Below are 20,224 nucleotides of genomic sequence, written 5' to 3' on the forward strand. Positions count from 1 at the left end.
AGGAAGACTACTAATTATTGCTTTGTAATTATCAGAAAAATCAACCAGCTTTTTGAGAAAAAATTATTATAAACAACATATTTGTAAAAAAACTAAATATTTAAACGCAATGCAATATATTTATAAACATAGTAAATTTATAATTGATATACCTAATGAAAGAAGTAAATTTGTAATAATTTTTATTCAAATAAGTTTTACATTTTTATATACCTAATATTATCTAATATTATTTTGTTGCTATCTGATGGTTGACAATGTATAAGTGAAATACAAGACAATTGAAACATTTAAAAAATATGGTAAGGTACGAACATGTAAACAGAGTGGAAATAATCGGAAGCATTATAAAACAGATTCCCAAATATTTATGGAATGATCCAACCAGAAATATTTTTAAATTTTGGTGATTTTCAATTAAATCAATGATATTTTTCTTAACACATGCTTAAAAAATGTATTATTTAAAATAAAACACGACAAACAGTTTTGGCACCATGGTGAACAGCAGATCACGTTTTTGTGGTACTCAACTAAACTAACGCAAATTGTATACTGTTTAGAGTTTATTAATAAAAATAATTTATATGATATTTTATACTTAACTAATATTTATTGCAAAAAACAAATATAAAATATGTGTAATATAATTTTTATTTTATATAACAAAAATAATATAATGTGATAAAAATTCATGAATAAATTGTGATTAGTACAGTATTAGAAACAAAAAACTATTATGTACTTTTAGTGTAACAAAATAATAAATATGATTAGGTATAATTATTTATTTTAACATTTTTATGATGAACGAACATGGATAATATTTAATAATATAATTAGTGTTGTATTGTTATTAGGTGTTTATTCAGTTTCCCAAGTCCGCTTCACTTCTACCACAAAGGTAAAACAAGCATAAACTTCATTGTTTTTAGTATACGATACACGAAATTTGTATGTTCCATAAAAAAACGATTTGGGGAAATTGGTATTCATAAAAGTATCAGTATCTATGCCTGCTAATTTATAAAAACCCTGAAAACATAAACCAGATTTTTTCATCATTATAACAAGTCATACATATATTGTATAGAACACAAAAATAATAGTTATGAAAAGACATAATAAATATTAAATAAAATAATAAAAATTAACAAGAAAAGGAGTATTTTCTGATGTTTATTATTAACAAAACTAAATTATAAATTATTGTATAAAAAATAGTTTTAAGTGGGTTATGAATGACATCAGTGAGTCTCAGTCATTAAAATAAAATGTCAAAAAATGCTCTAGACAATATACTTTATGTGTTATATATTTAAAGATAAGGCTAATACAACGTTAATACTATTATTGAAATTCATAAAACACATTCATACCTTGGGAACAGGGCATGTCATATTAGGGCATCCTGCAGAATCCATTATTTGAGTCCAAGCAGGCCCCAAAATATTTCTTAGGGTTGAACAAGCTTTGGGTGACTTATATAAAAAAGCATTTTCCTTCCAACCACCAATAGAATCTTTTACTGCTAAATTAAATTCCAACTATAAAGAAAATAATAACTTGACAGAAATAAAATAGAATTTTGTTTATTAGTTAATTAAATGATAGTTATTGAGTCATATAAAATTGTATAATTAAAATTTATCTAATAATAATAATAATCACTAAAATTACATCAAGAGAATCGTCAAATGGTACTAAATTGGTTATGTTTCCTTTGAGTTCTGTAATGTTGGCAGACTTTTTACTTAGATAAAATTCATATATTAATTTATTATTTGATCTAGTTGGATTACAACGTATTATTCCTTTAAAATTTAATCGGTATATGCCCTGAAGAAAAATATTACATTTTTTTAATTAGTATCATGCCATACTACCATAAGTATAATATAATTTTAGAAAATTATCGTTGCTAATAGAACAAATAAGACAAAATAATCGTATATAGAAATTAGTTACTTACAACTGGTAATTGTGGACGCAACAATGATTTACCTGTATCTGAATTAACAAAAATTACACAAACAATACGATTGATTAGTAAACACTTCATTTTTGGTCTTAACTATCAATGCAGTTTATAGTACTATTTTTACTCAGAGTAAAATTATTTCTGTTTTATTAGTACCTAATATTTGTCATACAGTAATAATTGTATATTATTATTATTCATTATTGTCCTTGCAGACTGCAGTATTAATCTATATTTCTATAATGTCGATTATATAATTTAGATATAATCTATTATTTAATAACGAGCAAATTCCATTTTATTTGTGATTTTGTAAAAAGCTATATTTATTAAAATATGCCTTATTATAATAGTTATCAAAGTTTTAGAAACGTTTAAAAGTTTCTTACCATCAACTTAATGAACATTTTTTTGAAAACCTAAAGTTAATGTAAAACTAATAAAGTCATAACAATTAAAGTCAATCAGTGAGTCTCAGTCATTAAAATAAAATGTCCGAAAATTCTCTAGACAATATAGTACTCTATGTGTTATATTATATTTGAAGATAAAGCTAATACAACATTTATACTATTTTTTATATTTACCTATACAAACACATATATACCTTGGGAAAAGGACATGTCCCATTTCGGTGTCCTGCAGAGTCCACCAATACAGTCCAAGCCGGTCCCAAAAATTTCATGAGTGTTGAACAAGCTTTTGGGGACTTATACAAAAAAGCATTTTCTTTCCAACCACCAATAGAATCTTTTACCGCCAAATTTAATTCCAACTAAAAACAGAACAATAATTTAGCAAAACCAACTAACGGTTCCTACGATTTCTGTGGTATTGGCAGACTTTTTGCTTACATGAACATCATATTTAATTTTATCATTTGACTTAACAGATTTACAACGAAGTATTCCTAGGAATTTTAATCGGTATATACCCTGAAGAACAATATATCATTTTTTTAAAATTAATATCATACCATAGAATAATATATTTATAGAATGTGATCGTTGCTAATATAACAAATAAGACAAAATAAACGTATATAGATATTAATTACTTACATATGGGAAATAATTTATACAGTGAAACCTCTATATAGTGGACAGCCACGGGGAATTAAAAATTGTCCATTATAGAGAGTTGTCCACTATTGAGAAAACCTCTACTTAGTGGACACTGGACATTTGCAAAAAATTACTAAATGTCCACTATAGGGAGACACTATATTAAATTGCAGGTTACATATATGTACACTGTATATGAACATATACATTGGAATATTAATTTATTATTTATTATGTATGTATATTATAATATAAATATGTATGTTTATGTATGTATATTTAATGTATTAAAAAATTATATAGTATAAAAATGCTTATAAAAATGTTTAATGATTATGTAAAATTAAAAAAATCTGTAATTTTTTTTTGTGTAAATTTTTTCTGCTCTTCAAAATGAATTTGTAAATTGGCTACCATTGATAATGCGATTTCATCTTCTTTATTTTTAAAATATGTTTTTAAATTATTTATTGTTTTCCAAACTTCTTCAAACGTTGGATTGTATATCGAATCGTCTTCATCTTCTTCTTCTTGTTCTTCGAGTTGTTCGGTTTCTTTTTCACTAAAATTGTCTAGATTACAATTGATTATATCTGATATGATTAATGTATTGTCTTCTGTAAGGATATTATTATCTATAGAAACATAGTCCTCAATTTCGATAGTACTAGGTTCTGAGAATAAGTCCAAATTTGCAAAATTGTCATTTTCCATTACATATTCTGATGTATCGAACGATAAAAATCCCGACTTTTTAAAACAATTTTTGACTATCTCTGGTTTTATATTTTTTAATGAGGACTTTATCCAAAAAATTGCATCTAAAACGTTTATAGATTTGTTTTCTACATTCTGATCAACTCTAGATAAAATATGACGAAGTAATCGTTGGCGATAATGAACTTTAAAATTTTTAATAATTCCTTGATCTAGTGGTTTTGCAAATCGAAGTCGTATTTGGAGGTAGGAATATTAGTTTTATATTTTTTAAGTTTAATGTATCAGGATGTGAGCTAGCGTTATCTAGAAATAAAATAATTTTTCTATTTTCCATCTCCATTTTTCTGTTAAAACACATTAGCCAATCTGTCATTAAATCTCGATTCATCCATGCCTTACGGTTAGCTTTCCAATTAACACCTAACGTTGATACATTTACACTTTTGAAACAACGTGGTTTTAGTGATTTTCCAATTATTAACGGAGTTTCAAATTCCCCGATCATATTTACACATAGTAAAACAGTTAATCGATCTTTAGCTATTTTACCTCCACGACAAATTTCGTTTTTTAAACACAATGTTTTATCAGGAAGTGCTCGAAAAAATAAACCTGTTTCATCACAATTGAATATATTTTTTGGTTCATAATCTGAAATTAATGTTTTCAATTTTTCTAACCACTTTTCTACGACACTTGTATCAACAGAGTTACCTTCACCACATATATTTTTAAAAGAAATGTTATGACGTTCTCGGAATTTTTGAAGCCAACCATTTGAAGCTTTAAAATTTTCTAGACCTACCTCATTTGCAACTTCTCGTGCTTTCTCTTGGAGCAATGGTCCAGAAACAGGTAAATTATATGAACGGGCTCTACAGAACCATTCAAATGTAACTTTATCTATAAGTGCTCCATCCGATGTCTTTGAAAATTTTCTCCTCATATCTTCATTGCCGTTCTCAGCGTAATATTTTTTCAAATTACACGCATCTTGTAAAATGTTATTCACCTGTATTTTTCATTAAATGATTTTTAGGTAAATTAAAACAAAATATGTATGTGTTTAAATTAAATATTTAAATTTACCTGTGACTTGCTTATGCAAAATCTTTCTGCTAAAACACGAACACTTAGATTTTCTGTTTCCTTGGTTTTAATAATATTTAATTTTTCTTCTAAGTTCAATCTTTTTCTTTTATTATTATTCATTTTAACGCAGGTACGTGTTCACACAATGTTCTGCACACAACTAACGACCGAACACATAACCGAACCATTAGTAATTTTTCGATTAGGAAAACCAATAAGATAAGATAAAATATGAACGAATATAATATAACAGATAAATATAGTATTTTTATTAAACTTTTCGAAATGTACATGTATTGTGTCCATTTATGAGAGGTAATTTTTAATTTGGTACCAGTTTATTGTGTCCACGTCCACTATTAGGAGTGTCCACTACTAAGAGGTTATAACTTCTATTATGCGCATACATTTTTGCCGGGGAATTTAGAAGTGTCCACTATTGGGAAGGGTCCACTATTGAGAGGTGTCCATTAATAGAGGTTTTACTGTATGATATTTTATACTTAACTAATATTTATTGCAAAAAACAAATATAAAATATGTGTAATATAATTTTTATTTTGTATAACAAAAATAATATAATGTGATAAAAATTCATGAATAAATTGTGATTAGTACAGTATTAGAAACAAAAAACTATTATGTACTTTTAGTGTAACAAAATAATAAATATGGTTAGGTATAATTATTTATTTTAACATTTTTATGATGAACGAACATGAATAATATTTAATAAGATAATTAGTGTTGTATTGTTATTAAGTGTTTATTCAGTTTCCCAAGTCCGCTTCACTTCTATCACAAAGGTAAAACAAGCATAAACTTCATTGTTTTTAGTATACATTACACGAAATTTGTATGTTCCATAAAAAAACGATTTGGGAAATTCGGTATTCTTAAAAGTATCAGTATCTATGCCGGCTAATTTAAAAAAACCCTGAAAACATAAACTAGATTTTTTCATCATTATAACAAATCATACCTACATATATTGTTTAGAATACAAAAATAATAGTTATGAAAAGACATAATAAATATTAAATAAAATAATAAAAATTAACAAGAAAAGGAGTACTTTCTGATGTTAATTATTAACAAAACTAAATTATAAATTATTGTATAAAAAATAGTTTTAAGTGGGTTATGAATGACATCGGCGAGTCTCAAACATTAAAATGACAAATGTCAAAAAATGTCTTAGTCAATATAATATATGTGTTATAAATGTAAAGATAAGGCTAATACAACGTTAATACTATTATTGAAATTCATAAAACACATTCATACCTTGGGAAAAGGGCATGAAGCATTCTTAATTCCTAAAGAATCCATAAATGTAATCCATGCCGATCCCAAAAATTTTTTTAGGGTTGAACAAGCTTTGGGTGACTTATATAAAAAAGCATTTTCCTTCCAACCACCAATAGAATCTTTTACTGCTAAATTAAATTCCAACTATAAAGAAAATAATAATTTGACAGAAATAAAATACAATTTTGTTTATTAGTTAAATAAATGATAGTTATTGAGCCATATAAAATTGTATAATTAAAATTTATCGAATAATAATAATAATCACTAAAATTACATCAAGAGAATCGTCAAATGGTACTAAATTGGTTATGTTTCCTTTGATTTCTGTAGTATTGGCAGACTTCTTACTTAGATAAAATTCATATATTAATTTATTATTTGACCTAGTTGGATTACAACGTAATATTCCTTTGAAATTATATCGGTATACGCCCTGGAGAAAAATATTACATTTTTTAAATTAATATCGTACTATAGTATAATATAATTATTTTAGAATGTGATCGTTGCTAATAGAACAAAAAAGACAAAATAGGCATGTATAGAAATTAGTTACTTACATATGGTAATTGTGGAAGTGACAATGGTTTACCTTTATCTGAATTAACAAAAATTACACACACAATAAGATTGACTAATAAAAAAGTCTTCATCATTGGATTAAAATTTTTTTAACCACACACGCATCAATGCAGTTTATTCTTCTATTCTTATTCAGATTCGAAATAGTTCTGTTTTATTAGTACCTATTGGTTTATATTTATCATACAGGTAATAATTATAATATGTATATTTTATTATTCTTTACTGACCTTACACTAATTATTAATTATACTTCTATAATTTTTTATATAGTTCAGATATTATCTATTATTCTATAATGTGAATATTCAATGCTGTATGTGGTTTTGTAAAATGATATATTTGTTATCATATATGATGAAAATTCAAGATTATTAATTTGTTTGTACTTGCTTATTATTATTTTATTCATGAGTATGGTAAATTGTATTCGGTCTGACTATACATATTTATAATTGTAGTTAATGATTTTGTTTTATTTAAACATACAATATTATATTACCTAGTTTTTAAAGTTTTAATTTCATGGTTTTCAGAAATATAGAGATCTATTTTATATATTTTATAATGCCATGGGTATATATTTTAACTGCCCTAAAAATAATATCAATTCTTAAGTACGAATTTAAGGTAATTAAAAGCAGTGATTTTATGTCTTCAACACCCGTAGAATATAAGAATTTACACATATTCTTCTTCCTCCGTACCATTTAATCCATAAGATTCTTAAAACAAGTTAAAAGTTATTTTCGCCAAGTCCATCACTTGAAATAAATTCTTCCATAATTTTAATTTTATCCTCCTAAATCAGATTATAAATGTTTATTTAATTGTCTACAAAAAAATTATCTGTTCTATAATTGTCATGATTTGTTATGTTATTATAGGTAAGTAAAAATGATTACCATGAATAGAAAAAAATAATATCAGTGAACAAATATTTAACTTTGATAAATTTAATTATGTTGCGTATCTAAACATTTATATCATAACTAAAAAATAAACAAAACGAAAATATCTAATGGATAATTTTTCTAAGTTATCTTTCACAGCGATACTGGAATCGAGGTCAATAAATAAATATAAAATGTATATTATAAATTAAAAAAAAAAAAAAATTGGTACAATTAATAAATAATTACTTCTCATGGATATCCTACATACAATTAACTTGCATAAAACGAAAAATACTTTTTATAATTTGATTTTCCATAAATATGTTATAGGTGATTATCATATAAGAATAAGTACCAAGAAGAAATATAATAATTTTGAATTTGTTTACAAAAAATAATATACGTACCAATAATATAATATAATAATAATATAATAAAATAATAATAATATATTATTATATACAATATACCGTACTGTATAATTCAAATAAAAGTAACGTGTACAGCTTGAAAGTTAAATGTTTTTTTTTTTGTTTAGTATAAATTATATCAGCAGGGTTTATTAGACAATGCGGGGTTTTTTCAAAAGTATATACGATATAACGTTGTTTAAACATACTATAATATCATATACAATGTAGTTTTAACCTATGGTCAGACTATGTATATATTATCCGTTGTTTGAATATAATTTAAAATAATCTAATATAAATATATTATATACTATAAAACTTATTATTCAAGACGTATTTATCTTTATATTGTCATTATTTGTACTTCGTGGTGGCATAGCGAGACCATGGGTGTTTTTTTTTAAAATAAGAAAAGAAAGTATGTGTGTACATCATAACAAAACTGTAAGCCATCCATTGCCTAAAAATAACTAAGTTGAAGTTAATCTACACCCGTAATAATATATAGATAAAGGAATTATATACATATTGTCATCACTAATGTCACTCATGTTACAATTCCTGCCGCTATATAAAAACAGCCGTTCTAACGGTAAGAAACCATTTATTAGATATCGGATGTGGAATCACCGAAATTAAATTTGATACTTCTTTCATAAAATATAGATAACGGATAAAACATTATTATCTTTACTTATATTGAAAAGTATGTTAAGTAAAAAATAAAATAAAAATAAAATTTAATATGATACAATTTATTGACAATAATTGTTATGATTTTGTTTATAGAACAATATAACAAAGTATATAGTTATAATACTATGATATAATGATATAACACTCTTGTTTCATAATAATTACATTAAATACACAATCTAACTAGGTATTGTCCGTTTCATGAAATTGATTTCGATTTCCAAAAAGGATATTATAATAATATAATATAGTGTTTATAGTATAAATAGATATATTAAAAAAAAAAAAAAAAAGGCTAAAAATTGTCAATAGGTATATAGTACCTATAATTCATATTATTTACTATAATATGCAACAAATAATATAAATTAATGTATATGACCTGTAACACCGTTATTTATGATTAAATCACATAATCCGATATTAAACGAAACACAATTTTGAGATAACAATAAATTAACTGTCTTAAATAACAACTTAGGTTAAGAGAAAATATTATATTTGAGTAAGTAGGTAACGCTCTGCTATACCTTAAGTGTTTAATGATTCTTTATGATAGTTGTGTTGAATTTGAATCATTGTACATACGAAATATGATTCTGAGTGTAGTTGATATAAGCTTATAATATGTTTATATTACCAAGTGATATTAAAAAAAAAATTGTGACTATGTATTTTTAATATTTTTATACAGATGAAAGAATAACTTTTGTGGGATCTTCTATTAAATTTTTTGATAATTTTGACAAAGTACATAATTTTTTTTCAACATTTATACAAAGGAAACTAAAAAAATATTTAAACTTTATCATTTTTTTTTTTTTACACATCGCGTAATCACACGATGTGAATGACTTTTTTCGCGAAACGGATATGGATTTTTAGGGCCGAGCCGCACTACAGCGGTTTTCAAAAACGCTAGATAAAAACGCACTGCATAGAATAATATAGAGTGTATCAAACTTTTGCGACAAAAAACGCGCGTTGCCGCGTGCAACCGCCGTTTTTCGTTTTTCCACGCGGTAACGCGCGGTTTTTGTAGCACTAGTTTGGCGCCCTCTGTATATTATGCAGTGCGTTTACAAGCGGCGTTTTCCAAGCGCGGTGAAAACACGGTAGGCGCGCGTTTTCACCTCGCTTCAAAACCGCTCGGCCCTAAAAATCCGTGTCCGTTACGTGAAAAATTATCCACATCGTGCGATCACACGATGTGTAAAAAAATGAGTTTCGTTTCGCGAACCAAATCTATTCATTTCACGAAACGGGCCAGAACACTAAATGGATGCGACATACACGCACGTGTATATACCTCTACTACCTGTAATACGTATGGTCGACGAACGTCATTTTTTCCGTACATAATATCGCACACCATTTTCGAGAAATTTCACAATATCGAAATCGAATATATTTACATATTATATTATAGTATGTGTACGATAGGTACAGTTCGCCGATGAAAGGCGAATGATAAATACGCATTTATTTTTTCCTTCATTCGTTTTTCGCTTAAGTACAAACGTTTTGCTCATCGTGTGTTGTGTATAACATAATATACCACTGCTGCGCATGTCACCGAATGTTTGATGCAGGCCTGATGAAATGTAATAAGGACCTAGACATAGGGCATGTATATAACTATGTTATTATAATTTCTATGAATATAATATAATATATTATGATTATGCAATAAACTCATTTATTTGTTATTTGCTTAGTCTTGTAGACATGGTATGCATAGTTTATTTTTACAACTTATTATAAGTGCAAACCATATTTGTACTAAATAAAGTCGCATTTAAAAAATTTTTAAATTCTTACACGTAAAAAAAAAAATTGCAATCAAATAAATAAATTAAGATGTATACCTATGATCCAATAAAATAACGCACAATCATGAATTATCATATTATTCATATATAACTATATAAAATTTCACATAAATCAGACAGCTGTTGTGTGAGACGTATCGTAGTCATAGAAAATATGGGAGAAATACGATTCCGCACGTTTTTTTTTTGAACAAGATTCCGCACACCTTATTGTTCATAGGAATATAATAAGAATTGGGTGCAACGTTGTCAAATTTATTACAAACGGTTTATTATACATATTTAAATATTATGATGTAAAAAAATATAATATTAATAAAAAAAGTTATCTCATTTACCTATAGTGAGCCGTCATTACAAAACAAAAATATGATGTAAAATAATTTAATATAACTTTTTCTCTTGGTACATAAACTCAATAGATGTTAAATATTTTATAATATTTTTATGCGTTTTATAATTATTAAAATGCTCTATAGCGTTACCTATACGTTTTAAATCGGATGATCCCATTTTACTGTGCACGTTTCTAGCAATTGAATTAATTTTTGTCATAGTTTCGGCTTGTATTTCCATTAGTACAGATATTACTACATGCTTTGGTGGAGGAGCACTGTGAAATATTCCGTTGTACATTTTATGAAAACTTTCTGCTCCATTCGTGGTTCTAACAAAACAATTTTTTTCAGTATCCCTAAATAAAATGTATTATAAAAAATAAAATGTAAGTTACTTTGGACTAATTGAAGGTTCACATGCCATAATTCAGGGGGGAATAAACAACCAGATTCTATGTACGATTTAAGTATATAATCAGAAAATATATAGCCTTCATTTTCGTTTGGACACGTACTCATGAATTCTAAAAAGCCTTCTTCAACGTTTTCCACTAAGAGAAACGGTAATCCAAAAAATGATTTTAACCAAATGCCTAATTCATCTCCATCTATCAAATATGAAGTTCTTAAAATAATGGTACAAAAATATAATATTGAAATTTTTTAAAAAGGATAACTACTAATTATTTCTTTGTAATTATCAGAAAAATCAACCAGCTTTTTGAGAAAAAATTATTATAAACAACATATTTGTAAAAAAACTAAATATTTAAACGCAATGCAATATATTTATAAACATAGTAAATTTATAATTGATATACCTACCTAATGAAAGAAGTAAATTTGTAATAATTTTTATTCAAATAAGTTTTACATATTTATATACCTAATATTATCTAATATTATTTTGTTGCTATCTGATGGTTGACAATGTATAAGTGAAATACAAGACAATTGAAACATTTAAAAAATATGGTAAGGTACGAACATGTAAACAGAGTGGAAATAATCGGAAGCATTATAAAACAGATTCCCAAATATTTATGGAATGATCCAACCAGAAATATTTTTAAATTTTGGTGATTTTCAATTAAATCAATGATATTTTTTTTAACACATACTTAAAAAATGTATTATTTAAAATAAAACACGACAGTTTTGGCACCATGGTGAACAGCAGATCACGTTTTTGTGGTACTCAACTAAACTAACGCAAATTGTATACTGTTTAGAGTTTATTAATAAAAATAATTTATATGATATTTTATACTTGACTAATGTTTATTGCAAAAAACAAATATAAAATATGTGTAATATAATTTTAATTTTATATAACAAAAATAATATAATGTGATAAAAATTCATGAATAAATTGTGATTAGTACAGTATTAGAAACGAAAAACTATTATGTACTTTTAGTGTAACAAAATAATAAATATGATTAGGTATAATTATTTATTTTAACATTTTTATGATGAACGAACATGGATAATATTTAATAATATAATTAGTGTTGTATTGTTATTAGGTGTTTATTCAGTTCCCAAGTCCGCTTCACTTCTACCACAAAGGTAAAACAAGCATAAACTTCATTGTTTTTAGTATACGATACACGAAATTTGTATGTTCCATAAAAAAACGATTTGGGAATTGGTATTCATAAAAGTATCAGTATCTATGCCTGCTAATTTATAAAAACCCTGAAAACATAAACCAGATTTTTTCATCATTATAACAAGTCATACATATATTGTTTAGAATACAAAAATAATAGTTATGAAAAGACATAATAAATATAAATAAAATAATAAAAATTAACAAGAAAAGGAGTATTTTCTGATGTTTATTATTAACAAAACTAAATTATAAATTATTGTATAAAAAATAGTTTTAAGTGGGTTATGAATGACATCAGTGAGTCTCAGACATTAAAATGACAAATGTCAAAAAATGTCTTAATCAATATAATATATGTGTTATAAATTTAAAGATAAGGCTAATACAACGTTTATACTATTATTTATATTTATAAAATATATTCGTACCTTGGGAATAGGGCATGAAGCATTCTTAATTCCTAAAGAATCCATAAATGTAATCCATGCCGATCCCAAAAATTTTTTTAGGGTTGAACAAGCTTTGGGTGACTTATATAAAAAAGCATTTTCCTTCCAACCACCAATAGAATCTTTTACTGCTAAATTAAATTCCAACTATAAAGAAAATAATAATTTGACAGAAATAAAATACAATTTTGTTTATTAGTTAAATAAATGATAGTTATTGAGCCATATAAAATTGTATAATTAAAATTTATCTAATAATAATAATAATCACTAAAATTACATCAAGAGAATCGTCAAATGGTACTAAATGGTTATGTTTCCTTTGAGTTCTGTAGTATTGGCAGACTTTTTACTTAGATAAAATTCAAATATTAATTTATTATTTGATCTAGTTGGATTACAACGTATTATTCCTTTAAAATTTAATCGGTATATGCCCTGAAGAAAAATATTACATTTTTTTAATTAGTATCATGCCATACTACCATAAGTATAATATAATTTTAGAAAATTATCGTTGCTAATAGAACAAATAAGACAAAATAATCGTATATAGAAATTAGTTACTTACAACTGGTAATTGTGGACGGAACAATGATTTACCTGTATCTGAATTAACAAAAATTACACAAACAATAAGATTGATTAGTAAACACTTCATTTTTGGTCTTAACTATCAATGCAGTTTATAGTACTATTTTTACTCAGAGTAAAATTATTTCTGTTTTATTAGTACCTAATATTTGTCATACAGTAATAATTGTATATTATTATTATTCATTATTGTCCTTGCAGTATTAATCTATATTTCTATAATGTCGATTATATAGTTTAGATATAATCTATTATTTAATAACGAGCAAATTCCATTTTATTTGTGATTTTGTAAAAAGTTATATTTATTAAAATATGCTTTATTATAATAGTTATCAAAGTTTTAGTTTTATGATCATCAAAAATATAGAACTATTTTATATATTTTAAAATCTTTCATTAAGATGTTTAAAATAAATATTTTATCAAATTCTTGTATTTCCACCAATAAAGAATCTTCTAAAGCACTTTAATATTAGTTAGTTAGTTTTTGAGTAGGTTATGACATAAAAGGTATACATAGGTTATAACCTACTATATACATATATGATAGTGAGCTTTATAAAGGTAAGTTTATACTTGGAATTCTTCTTAATGTTAAGAAAGCGTTTGACTGTGCTTATTAAAGTATTCTATTAAGTTAAAAAAGTATTCATAAATGGTAATACAAAACAAAGATCTTACCTATTAGAAGTTCTTTGTTTAATCGATTCCAACAAAAACAAGTATTAATATATGCAACTTAATTTAGTGATAAGGAAACTTCTAATTTCGATGTTTCACAAAGAACAGTGTTCTACAATTGCTTTATATTATTTATAAAAAAGATTTAATTAATCTTGTATTTGATGGTTGTATTAAATTCTGTTTAGTAAATGACACCACCACATTTAGTATTTGATCCTAAAAATATCTGATTAATTATTAATAGTGAGTTAAGTTATGAGACGCGTATCAATGAATAATGGTTTTTCACTAACTCACTCATTTTTAATTAATTAATAAAGATAATTTTTTCGATTAAAATATCCAAATTGTTAAGTGTAATGAATTAGTTAAAATTCATGATAAGAATCACTATTATAGCATTAAAATGTTTGATAATATTAAAAAATCATTTAAGTGTAAATCAAATTAATAAATAATTATTTTATTCAATAATAATAATGATTATTATAATATTATACTTACATAAAAAACATCATCAAAAGTATATTAATAGTGTTGTTGTCTTTGATTTTTTTTATATTGGCAATTTTTTTGTTAAGTTAAAGTTTATATTTTAGTTTATTGTTTGATGTTACAGTTCCACAACGAATCATCCCTAAGAAAATTAGACAGTATTAACCACGAATAAATATATTAAAATGTATAAATTAGTGTGATATATTTATATACCTGTTATTAGATAATATAATTTTGTTGCAATCTGAAAGTTGATAATAATATGTAAGTGAAATACAAGACTATTGTAACATTTAAAAAATATAATTAGGTAGGAATATTCAAATAGTGTGGAATAATTGGAATAATTATGAAACCGAGATCACTAAATTTTTATGGAAAGACCCATCCAGAATTTTTTTTAAATTTTGATGACCTTCAACTATATCAATTATATATTTTTTAAATATATTTAAAAATATAACGCGACCCATAGCTTGGTAGTCTTTGTTTTAATAGGTGGTATCGTTTTGACGCTTTGGTGTTTAGCGGATCGTGATTTAGTAGATTTTGTGGTAATCAATTAAACTAACAAAAAATGTATATACAATTTCATATTTAATCAGTGCAAAAACCAAATATAAAACAAATATAATATTTGTAGGTACAATATAATTTTAATTCCGTACAATAAAATAATATAATATAAAAAACTTCATAAATAAATTGTAATTAGTATAGTATTAAAAACGAAAAAATATGATATATTTATAGTGTAACAAAATAATAAATTTAATGTTTTTAAATATGTATTTGAATATTTTTATGATGCATGAACATAAAGAATATTAATTAATATAATATTTAGTGTTGTATTAAAATTAAGTGTTTATTCAGTTTCCCAAGTCCGCTTCACTTCTACCACAAAGATAAAGCAAGTATAAACTTCATTGTTTTTAGTATACATTACACGAAATTTGTATGTTCCATAAAAAAACGATTTGGGAAAATTGGAATTCATAAAAATATTACTATCTATGCCAAGTACTTTATAATAACCCTGAAAATATAAACCAAATTATTTCATTATTATAATAAATCACACATGTATATAATACAAAAACAATCGTTATGAAATGATATAATAAATATTAAATAAAATAACAAGAAAAGGAGTATTTTCCGATGTTTATTATAAGCATTTTGTTTTGTTTTGAAATTATAAATAATTGTATAAAAAACAATTTTGAGTGGGTTATGATTTATGGATGACATAAAAATTAAGATGATTTTCATTTCATTTTGTTTATTTTAATAAGTGTAATATATTATAGGTATCTTCACATTTAAACTGAATTTATCCATTATTTTTCAAGCCATTACTATAACAAACCATTAAAAAATTTACTTCTAAAATCAACGTTTAAAAGTTTCTTACCAGCAACTTAATGAACATTTTATTCAAAAAAATTTAAAGATGTAAAACTAATAAAATAATAATAATTAAAGTAAATTGGTGAGTCTCAGCCATTAAAATAAAATGTCAAAAAATGCTCTAGACAATATACTTTATGTGTTATATATTTAAAGATAAGGCTAATACAACGTTTATACTATTATTTAAATTCATAAAACACATTCATACCTTGGGAATAGGGCATGTCATATTTGGGTATCCTGCAGTATCCATTAATTGAGTCCAAGCAGGCCCCAAAAAATTTCTTAGGGTTGAACAAGCTTTGTGAGACTTATATAAAAAAGCATTTTCTTTCCAACCTCCAATAGAATCTTTTACCGCCAAATTAAAATCTATCTATAAAGAAAACAATAATTTTGTGAAAATAAAATAGAATTTGGTTTATTAGTTAATTAAATAATAGTTATGAGCCTTATAGAATGTCATAATTGAAATTCATCCAATAATAACAATAATAATAATCACTAAACTTACATCAAAAGAATCATCAAATGGTACTAAATTGGTTATGTTTCCTTTGAATTCTGCGGTATTGGCAGATTTTTTGCTTAGGTATAATTCATATAATATTTTATTATTTATCCCAGGAGGATGACAACGTAATATTCCTTTGATATTATATCGATATACGCCCTGGAGAAAAATATTACATTTTTTAAATTAATATCATACTAGAGTATAATATAATTATTTTAGAATGTGATCATTGCTAATAAAACAAAAAAGACAAAATAGGCATGTATAGAAATTAGTTACTTACATATGGTAATTGTGGTAGAGACAATGGTTTACCTGTATCTGAATTAACAAAAATCACAAAAAAAATAAGATTGATTAGTAAACACTTCATATTTGTTTTAAAATATTATAACCATATAAGCATCAGAACAGTTTATTTGTCAATTCATATTCAGAGTAAAATCATTTCTGTTTTATTGGTATCTAATGGTTTTTATTTACATACATGTTAACACTGCATGTATATTATTATTATTTATTACTAACCTTGCAGTATTTATCTATAATTCTATAATTTCGACTTTATAGTTTAGATATTATCTATTATTCAATAATGTGCAAATTAAATTTTGTATGTGCTTTTGTAAAAAGTTATATTTGTTACTATGTACGATGAAAATTCAAGATAATTTATTTGTTTGTACTTGATATTAGTATTATTTTCATTTTATTCATGTGTATGGTAAATTTTATTCGGTTTGATTTAACATAATTACTGCAGTTAATGATTTTATTTTATTTGCTTAAAGCTTTAGGTTTATTAAATTCATTAAAATATATAAGAGTTACTATACAATTTTTTTTAAATTATATTGCCTTATACTATGAAAATGGTTTACTGTGCTCTTGTACAATCGTTGAACTCATATTATGGAAATCAGCTTAGAGGTGTATATGACTTACTTAACGCCTTTTCGTTCAGCAGATTTAATTGTTTTGGTACTCAACTAAACTAAAATTGGTATTCATAAAAGTATCAGTATCTATGTTGGCTAATTTATAAAAACCCTGAAAACATAAACGAGATTTTTTCATCATTATTACAAAATCACACATGTATATAATACTGAATAATTGTTATGAAAACCTAAAGTTAATGTAAAACTAATAAAGTCATAACAATTAAAGTCAATCAGTGAGTCTCGGTCATTAAAATAAAATGTCCGAAAATTCTCTAGACAAAATATTACTCTATGTGTTATATTATATTTGAAGATAAAGCTAATACGACATTTATACTATTTTTTATATTTATACGAACACATTTATACCTTGGGAAAAGGACATGTCCCATTTCGGTGTCCTGCAGAATCCACCAGTACAGTCCAAGCCGGTCCTAAAAATTTCATGAGTGTTGAACAAGCTTTGGGGGACTTATACAAAAAAGCATTTTCCTTCCAACCACCAATAGAATCTTTTACCGCCATATTTAATTCCAACTAAAAAAAGAACAATAACTTAGCAAAACCAACATAGAACTTGGTTTATTAGTTAATAAATAATAGTTGTGAGCAATGTATAGAAAATCATAATTAAAATTCGACTTATAATAATAATCACTAAACTTACATTGAGGGAGTCATTAAATGGTATTGAATTCGTTACGGTTCCTACGATTTCTGTGGTATTGGCAGACTTTTTGCTTACATGAACATCATATTTAATTTTATCATTTGACTTAACATATTTACAACGAAGTATTCCTAGGAATTTTAATCGGTATATACCCTGAAGAACAATATATCATTTTTTTAAATTAATATCATACCATAGTATAATATAATTATAGAATGTGATCGTTGCTAATAGAACAAATAAGACAAAATAAACGTAATATATAGATATTAATTACTTACATATGGGAATTGTTGAAACGACAATGGTTTACCTTTATCTGAATTAACAAAAATTACACTCACAATGAGATTGATTAATAAAGAAGTTTTCATCTTTGGATTAAAATTTTCTAACCGTTATACAAGCATCAATGTAGTTTATTCTTCTATTCTTATTCAGAGTCAAAGTAGTTCTGTTATATTAGTACCTAATGGTTTATATTTGCTTAAATATATTATATAATATTTAATAATTGTATGTATATTGTTATTATTCGTTGGCCTTGCTGTATTTTTCTTTTATTTTATAATGTCGTCTATATAGTTCATATAACATCATCTATTATTCTATAATGTATAATTTCAATTTTGTATGTAGTTTTGTAAAAAGTTATATTTATTACTATGTATGATTAATATTCAAGATAATTAATTTGTTTGTACTTGCTTATAGTATTATTATTATTTTATTCATGAGTATGGTAAATTGTATTCGGTCTGACTAAACATATTTATAATTGTAGTTAATGATTTTATTTTATTTAAACATACAATATTATAGTACCTAGTTTTTAAAGTTTTAATATCATGATCATCAGAAATAAAGATCTATTTTATAATCTTTCATCAGGATGTTTAAAACTAGTATTTAATCAAATTCTTGTATTTCCACTAATAAAGGATTTTTTAAAGCACTTATTAAATATTAGTTAGTTCTGAGTACTCTATACATATATGATATTAAACTTTATAAAGGTTATTTCGTACGTGGAATTCTTTTTAATGTTAAGAAAGCGTTTGACTATGTTGATCAAAATATCCTATTAAGTTAAAAATAACTGGTGCGTGTTGCAAGTACCCGCGTATGAAGTGAAACAACTTTACTAAGGGTACGAGAAAAAAGTTTGTGACGTGACTAACAGGTTGGAATAACTGTTTGGGTCCATCTTAACTGACGACACGTTTAAATCGAGACTTATTGCTCGTGACTTTTTTCGATATATTGTTAGTATTATCTGGGATGCACCACGTGAAGGTCATATATCTAGTATCCCATACATTTATACGAATGTTGGCTTATTTTTGTAAATGAATACGACAATCTGAATCATTTATATATAAAAAGAATTATAACAAACTTATTCTCATTCATCAATTTCCATGTTTTTGTCGGAGGATTCGTCTGTAGATATTTCTTTCGGAAAAGTAGATGTTATTGGTCTATGATAGCTGAAATAAGGTATGTAAGTTATTGATTGTACATGAGGTAAGTACCGTGTAAAAATCACATCAATCATAGTTCCTGATCTTGTTGTACCATGTTGGCACCTCCACCAATATGTAACGTGGTCGGGGATGACCAGTTAAATTTATGATATTCAGGGAAGAAGTTGGTTTTTTATAAATATAAGTTAACCGTAGCTCGGGAGCAAATGGTACTCAGGTTACAAATAAATGTGGATTGATCCAAATACTTATAAATATATCAAGTTTATTCTTACCTAATAAAAACGTTTACAAACTGTTGGACTGGCTTGGAGTTCGTGTTCGCTGGTGTTAATCATTTTCCAACTGTTTTCAAAAAAATCGAGAAAAACAAAAAAAAAAGTAACGGAAAAACGGGAATATTTAAGTAAAAC

The 20,224-nt window shown here is 25.1% G+C and overlaps 4 protein-coding genes and 2 pseudogenes across 4 annotated transcripts; all 6 read right to left on the reverse strand.

The window, feature by feature from the left end:
• Positions 1 to 642: 642 nt before the first annotated feature.
• On the reverse strand, positions 643 to 2,190 carry LOC126549171 (uncharacterized). The gene is made up of 4 exons (XM_050197731.1): positions 1,973 to 2,190; positions 1,681 to 1,839; positions 1,380 to 1,547; positions 643 to 1,035 (listed from the first exon to the last, which is right to left on the reverse strand). Exons 1-4 carry the CDS (start codon positions 2,060 to 2,062, stop codon positions 865 to 867), a joined length of 588 nt encoding a protein of 195 aa, XP_050053688.1. The 5' UTR covers positions 2,063 to 2,190; the 3' UTR covers positions 643 to 864.
• A 165-nt stretch (positions 2,191 to 2,355) lies between these two features.
• On the reverse strand, positions 2,356 to 4,605 carry LOC126552190 (tigger transposable element-derived protein 4-like; annotated as a pseudogene).
• An 838-nt stretch (positions 4,606 to 5,443) lies between these two features.
• LOC126549170 (uncharacterized) lies at positions 5,444 to 6,885 on the reverse strand. Its single transcript, XM_050197730.1, has 4 exons — positions 6,732 to 6,885; positions 6,446 to 6,604; positions 6,145 to 6,312; positions 5,444 to 5,794 (listed from the first exon to the last, which is right to left on the reverse strand). The coding sequence occupies exons 1-4, from the start codon at positions 6,825 to 6,827 to the stop codon at positions 5,624 to 5,626; spliced, it is 594 nt and encodes a 197-aa protein (XP_050053687.1). The 5' UTR covers positions 6,828 to 6,885; the 3' UTR covers positions 5,444 to 5,623.
• Positions 6,886 to 12,380: 5,495 nt separating this feature from the next.
• On the reverse strand, positions 12,381 to 13,785 carry LOC126549169 (uncharacterized; annotated as a pseudogene).
• A 1,603-nt stretch (positions 13,786 to 15,388) lies between these two features.
• LOC114128782 (uncharacterized) lies at positions 15,389 to 17,146 on the reverse strand. Its single transcript, XM_027993366.2, has 4 exons — positions 16,991 to 17,146; positions 16,705 to 16,863; positions 16,399 to 16,566; positions 15,389 to 15,813 (listed from the first exon to the last, which is right to left on the reverse strand). The coding sequence occupies exons 1-4, from the start codon at positions 17,078 to 17,080 to the stop codon at positions 15,643 to 15,645; spliced, it is 588 nt and encodes a 195-aa protein (XP_027849167.2). The 5' UTR covers positions 17,081 to 17,146; the 3' UTR covers positions 15,389 to 15,642.
• A 530-nt stretch (positions 17,147 to 17,676) lies between these two features.
• On the reverse strand, positions 17,677 to 18,698 carry LOC114128783 (uncharacterized). Its single transcript, XM_027993367.2, has 4 exons — positions 18,606 to 18,698; positions 18,319 to 18,477; positions 18,021 to 18,188; positions 17,677 to 17,757 (listed from the first exon to the last, which is right to left on the reverse strand). The coding sequence occupies exons 1-4, from the start codon at positions 18,696 to 18,698 to the stop codon at positions 17,677 to 17,679; spliced, it is 501 nt and encodes a 166-aa protein (XP_027849168.2).
• Positions 18,699 to 20,224: the final 1,526 nt, after the last annotated feature.

The sequence above is a fragment of the Aphis gossypii genome, chromosome 1 (assembly GCF_020184175.1).
Source record: "Aphis gossypii isolate Hap1 chromosome 1, ASM2018417v2, whole genome shotgun sequence".
In the NCBI taxonomy this organism is placed as follows: domain Eukaryota; kingdom Metazoa; phylum Arthropoda; class Insecta; order Hemiptera; family Aphididae; genus Aphis; species Aphis gossypii.

What these genes read in the sequence shown, in the direction of transcription:
- LOC114128783 (XM_027993367.2), bottom strand. Translation starts at nt 18,698, where the DNA reads ATGAAAACTTCTTTATTAATCAATCTCATTGTGAGTGTAATTTTTGTT. An exon ending in CGTTTCAACAATTCCCATAT is followed by an intron (nt 18,478 to 18,605) that starts GTAAGTAATTAA and finishes ATTGTTCTTCAG; the next exon opens with GGTATATACCGATTAAAATT. An exon ending in GGACATGTCCTTTTCCCAAG is followed by an intron (nt 17,758 to 18,020) that starts GTATAAATGTGT and finishes TTATGTTTTCAG; the next exon opens with GGTTTTTATAAATTAGCCAA.
- LOC114128782 (XM_027993366.2), bottom strand. Translation starts at nt 17,080, where the DNA reads ATGAAGTGTTTACTAATCAATCTTATTTTTTTTGTGATTTTTGTTAAT. An exon ending in CATTTGATGATTCTTTTGAT is followed by an intron (nt 16,567 to 16,704) that starts GTAAGTTTAGTG and finishes TTTTCTTTATAG; the next exon opens with ATAGATTTTAATTTGGCGGT. An exon ending in TGACATGCCCTATTCCCAAG is followed by an intron (nt 15,814 to 16,398) that starts GTATGAATGTGT and finishes TTATATTTTCAG; the next exon opens with GGTTATTATAAAGTACTTGG.
- LOC126549171 (XM_050197731.1), bottom strand. Translation starts at nt 2,062, where the DNA reads ATGAAGTGTTTACTAATCAATCGTATTGTTTGTGTAATTTTTGTTAAT. An exon ending in TGCGTCCACAATTACCAGTT is followed by an intron (nt 1,840 to 1,972) that starts GTAAGTAACTAA and finishes ATTTTTCTTCAG; the next exon opens with GGCATATACCGATTAAATTT. An exon ending in CATTTGACGATTCTCTTGAT is followed by an intron (nt 1,548 to 1,680) that starts GTAATTTTAGTG and finishes TTTTCTTTATAG; the next exon opens with TTGGAATTTAATTTAGCAGT.
- LOC126549170 (XM_050197730.1), bottom strand. Translation starts at nt 6,827, where the DNA reads ATGATGAAGACTTTTTTATTAGTCAATCTTATTGTGTGTGTAATTTTT. An exon ending in CACTTCCACAATTACCATAT is followed by an intron (nt 6,605 to 6,731) that starts GTAAGTAACTAA and finishes ATTTTTCTCCAG; the next exon opens with GGCGTATACCGATATAATTT. An exon ending in CATTTGACGATTCTCTTGAT is followed by an intron (nt 6,313 to 6,445) that starts GTAATTTTAGTG and finishes TTTTCTTTATAG; the next exon opens with TTGGAATTTAATTTAGCAGT.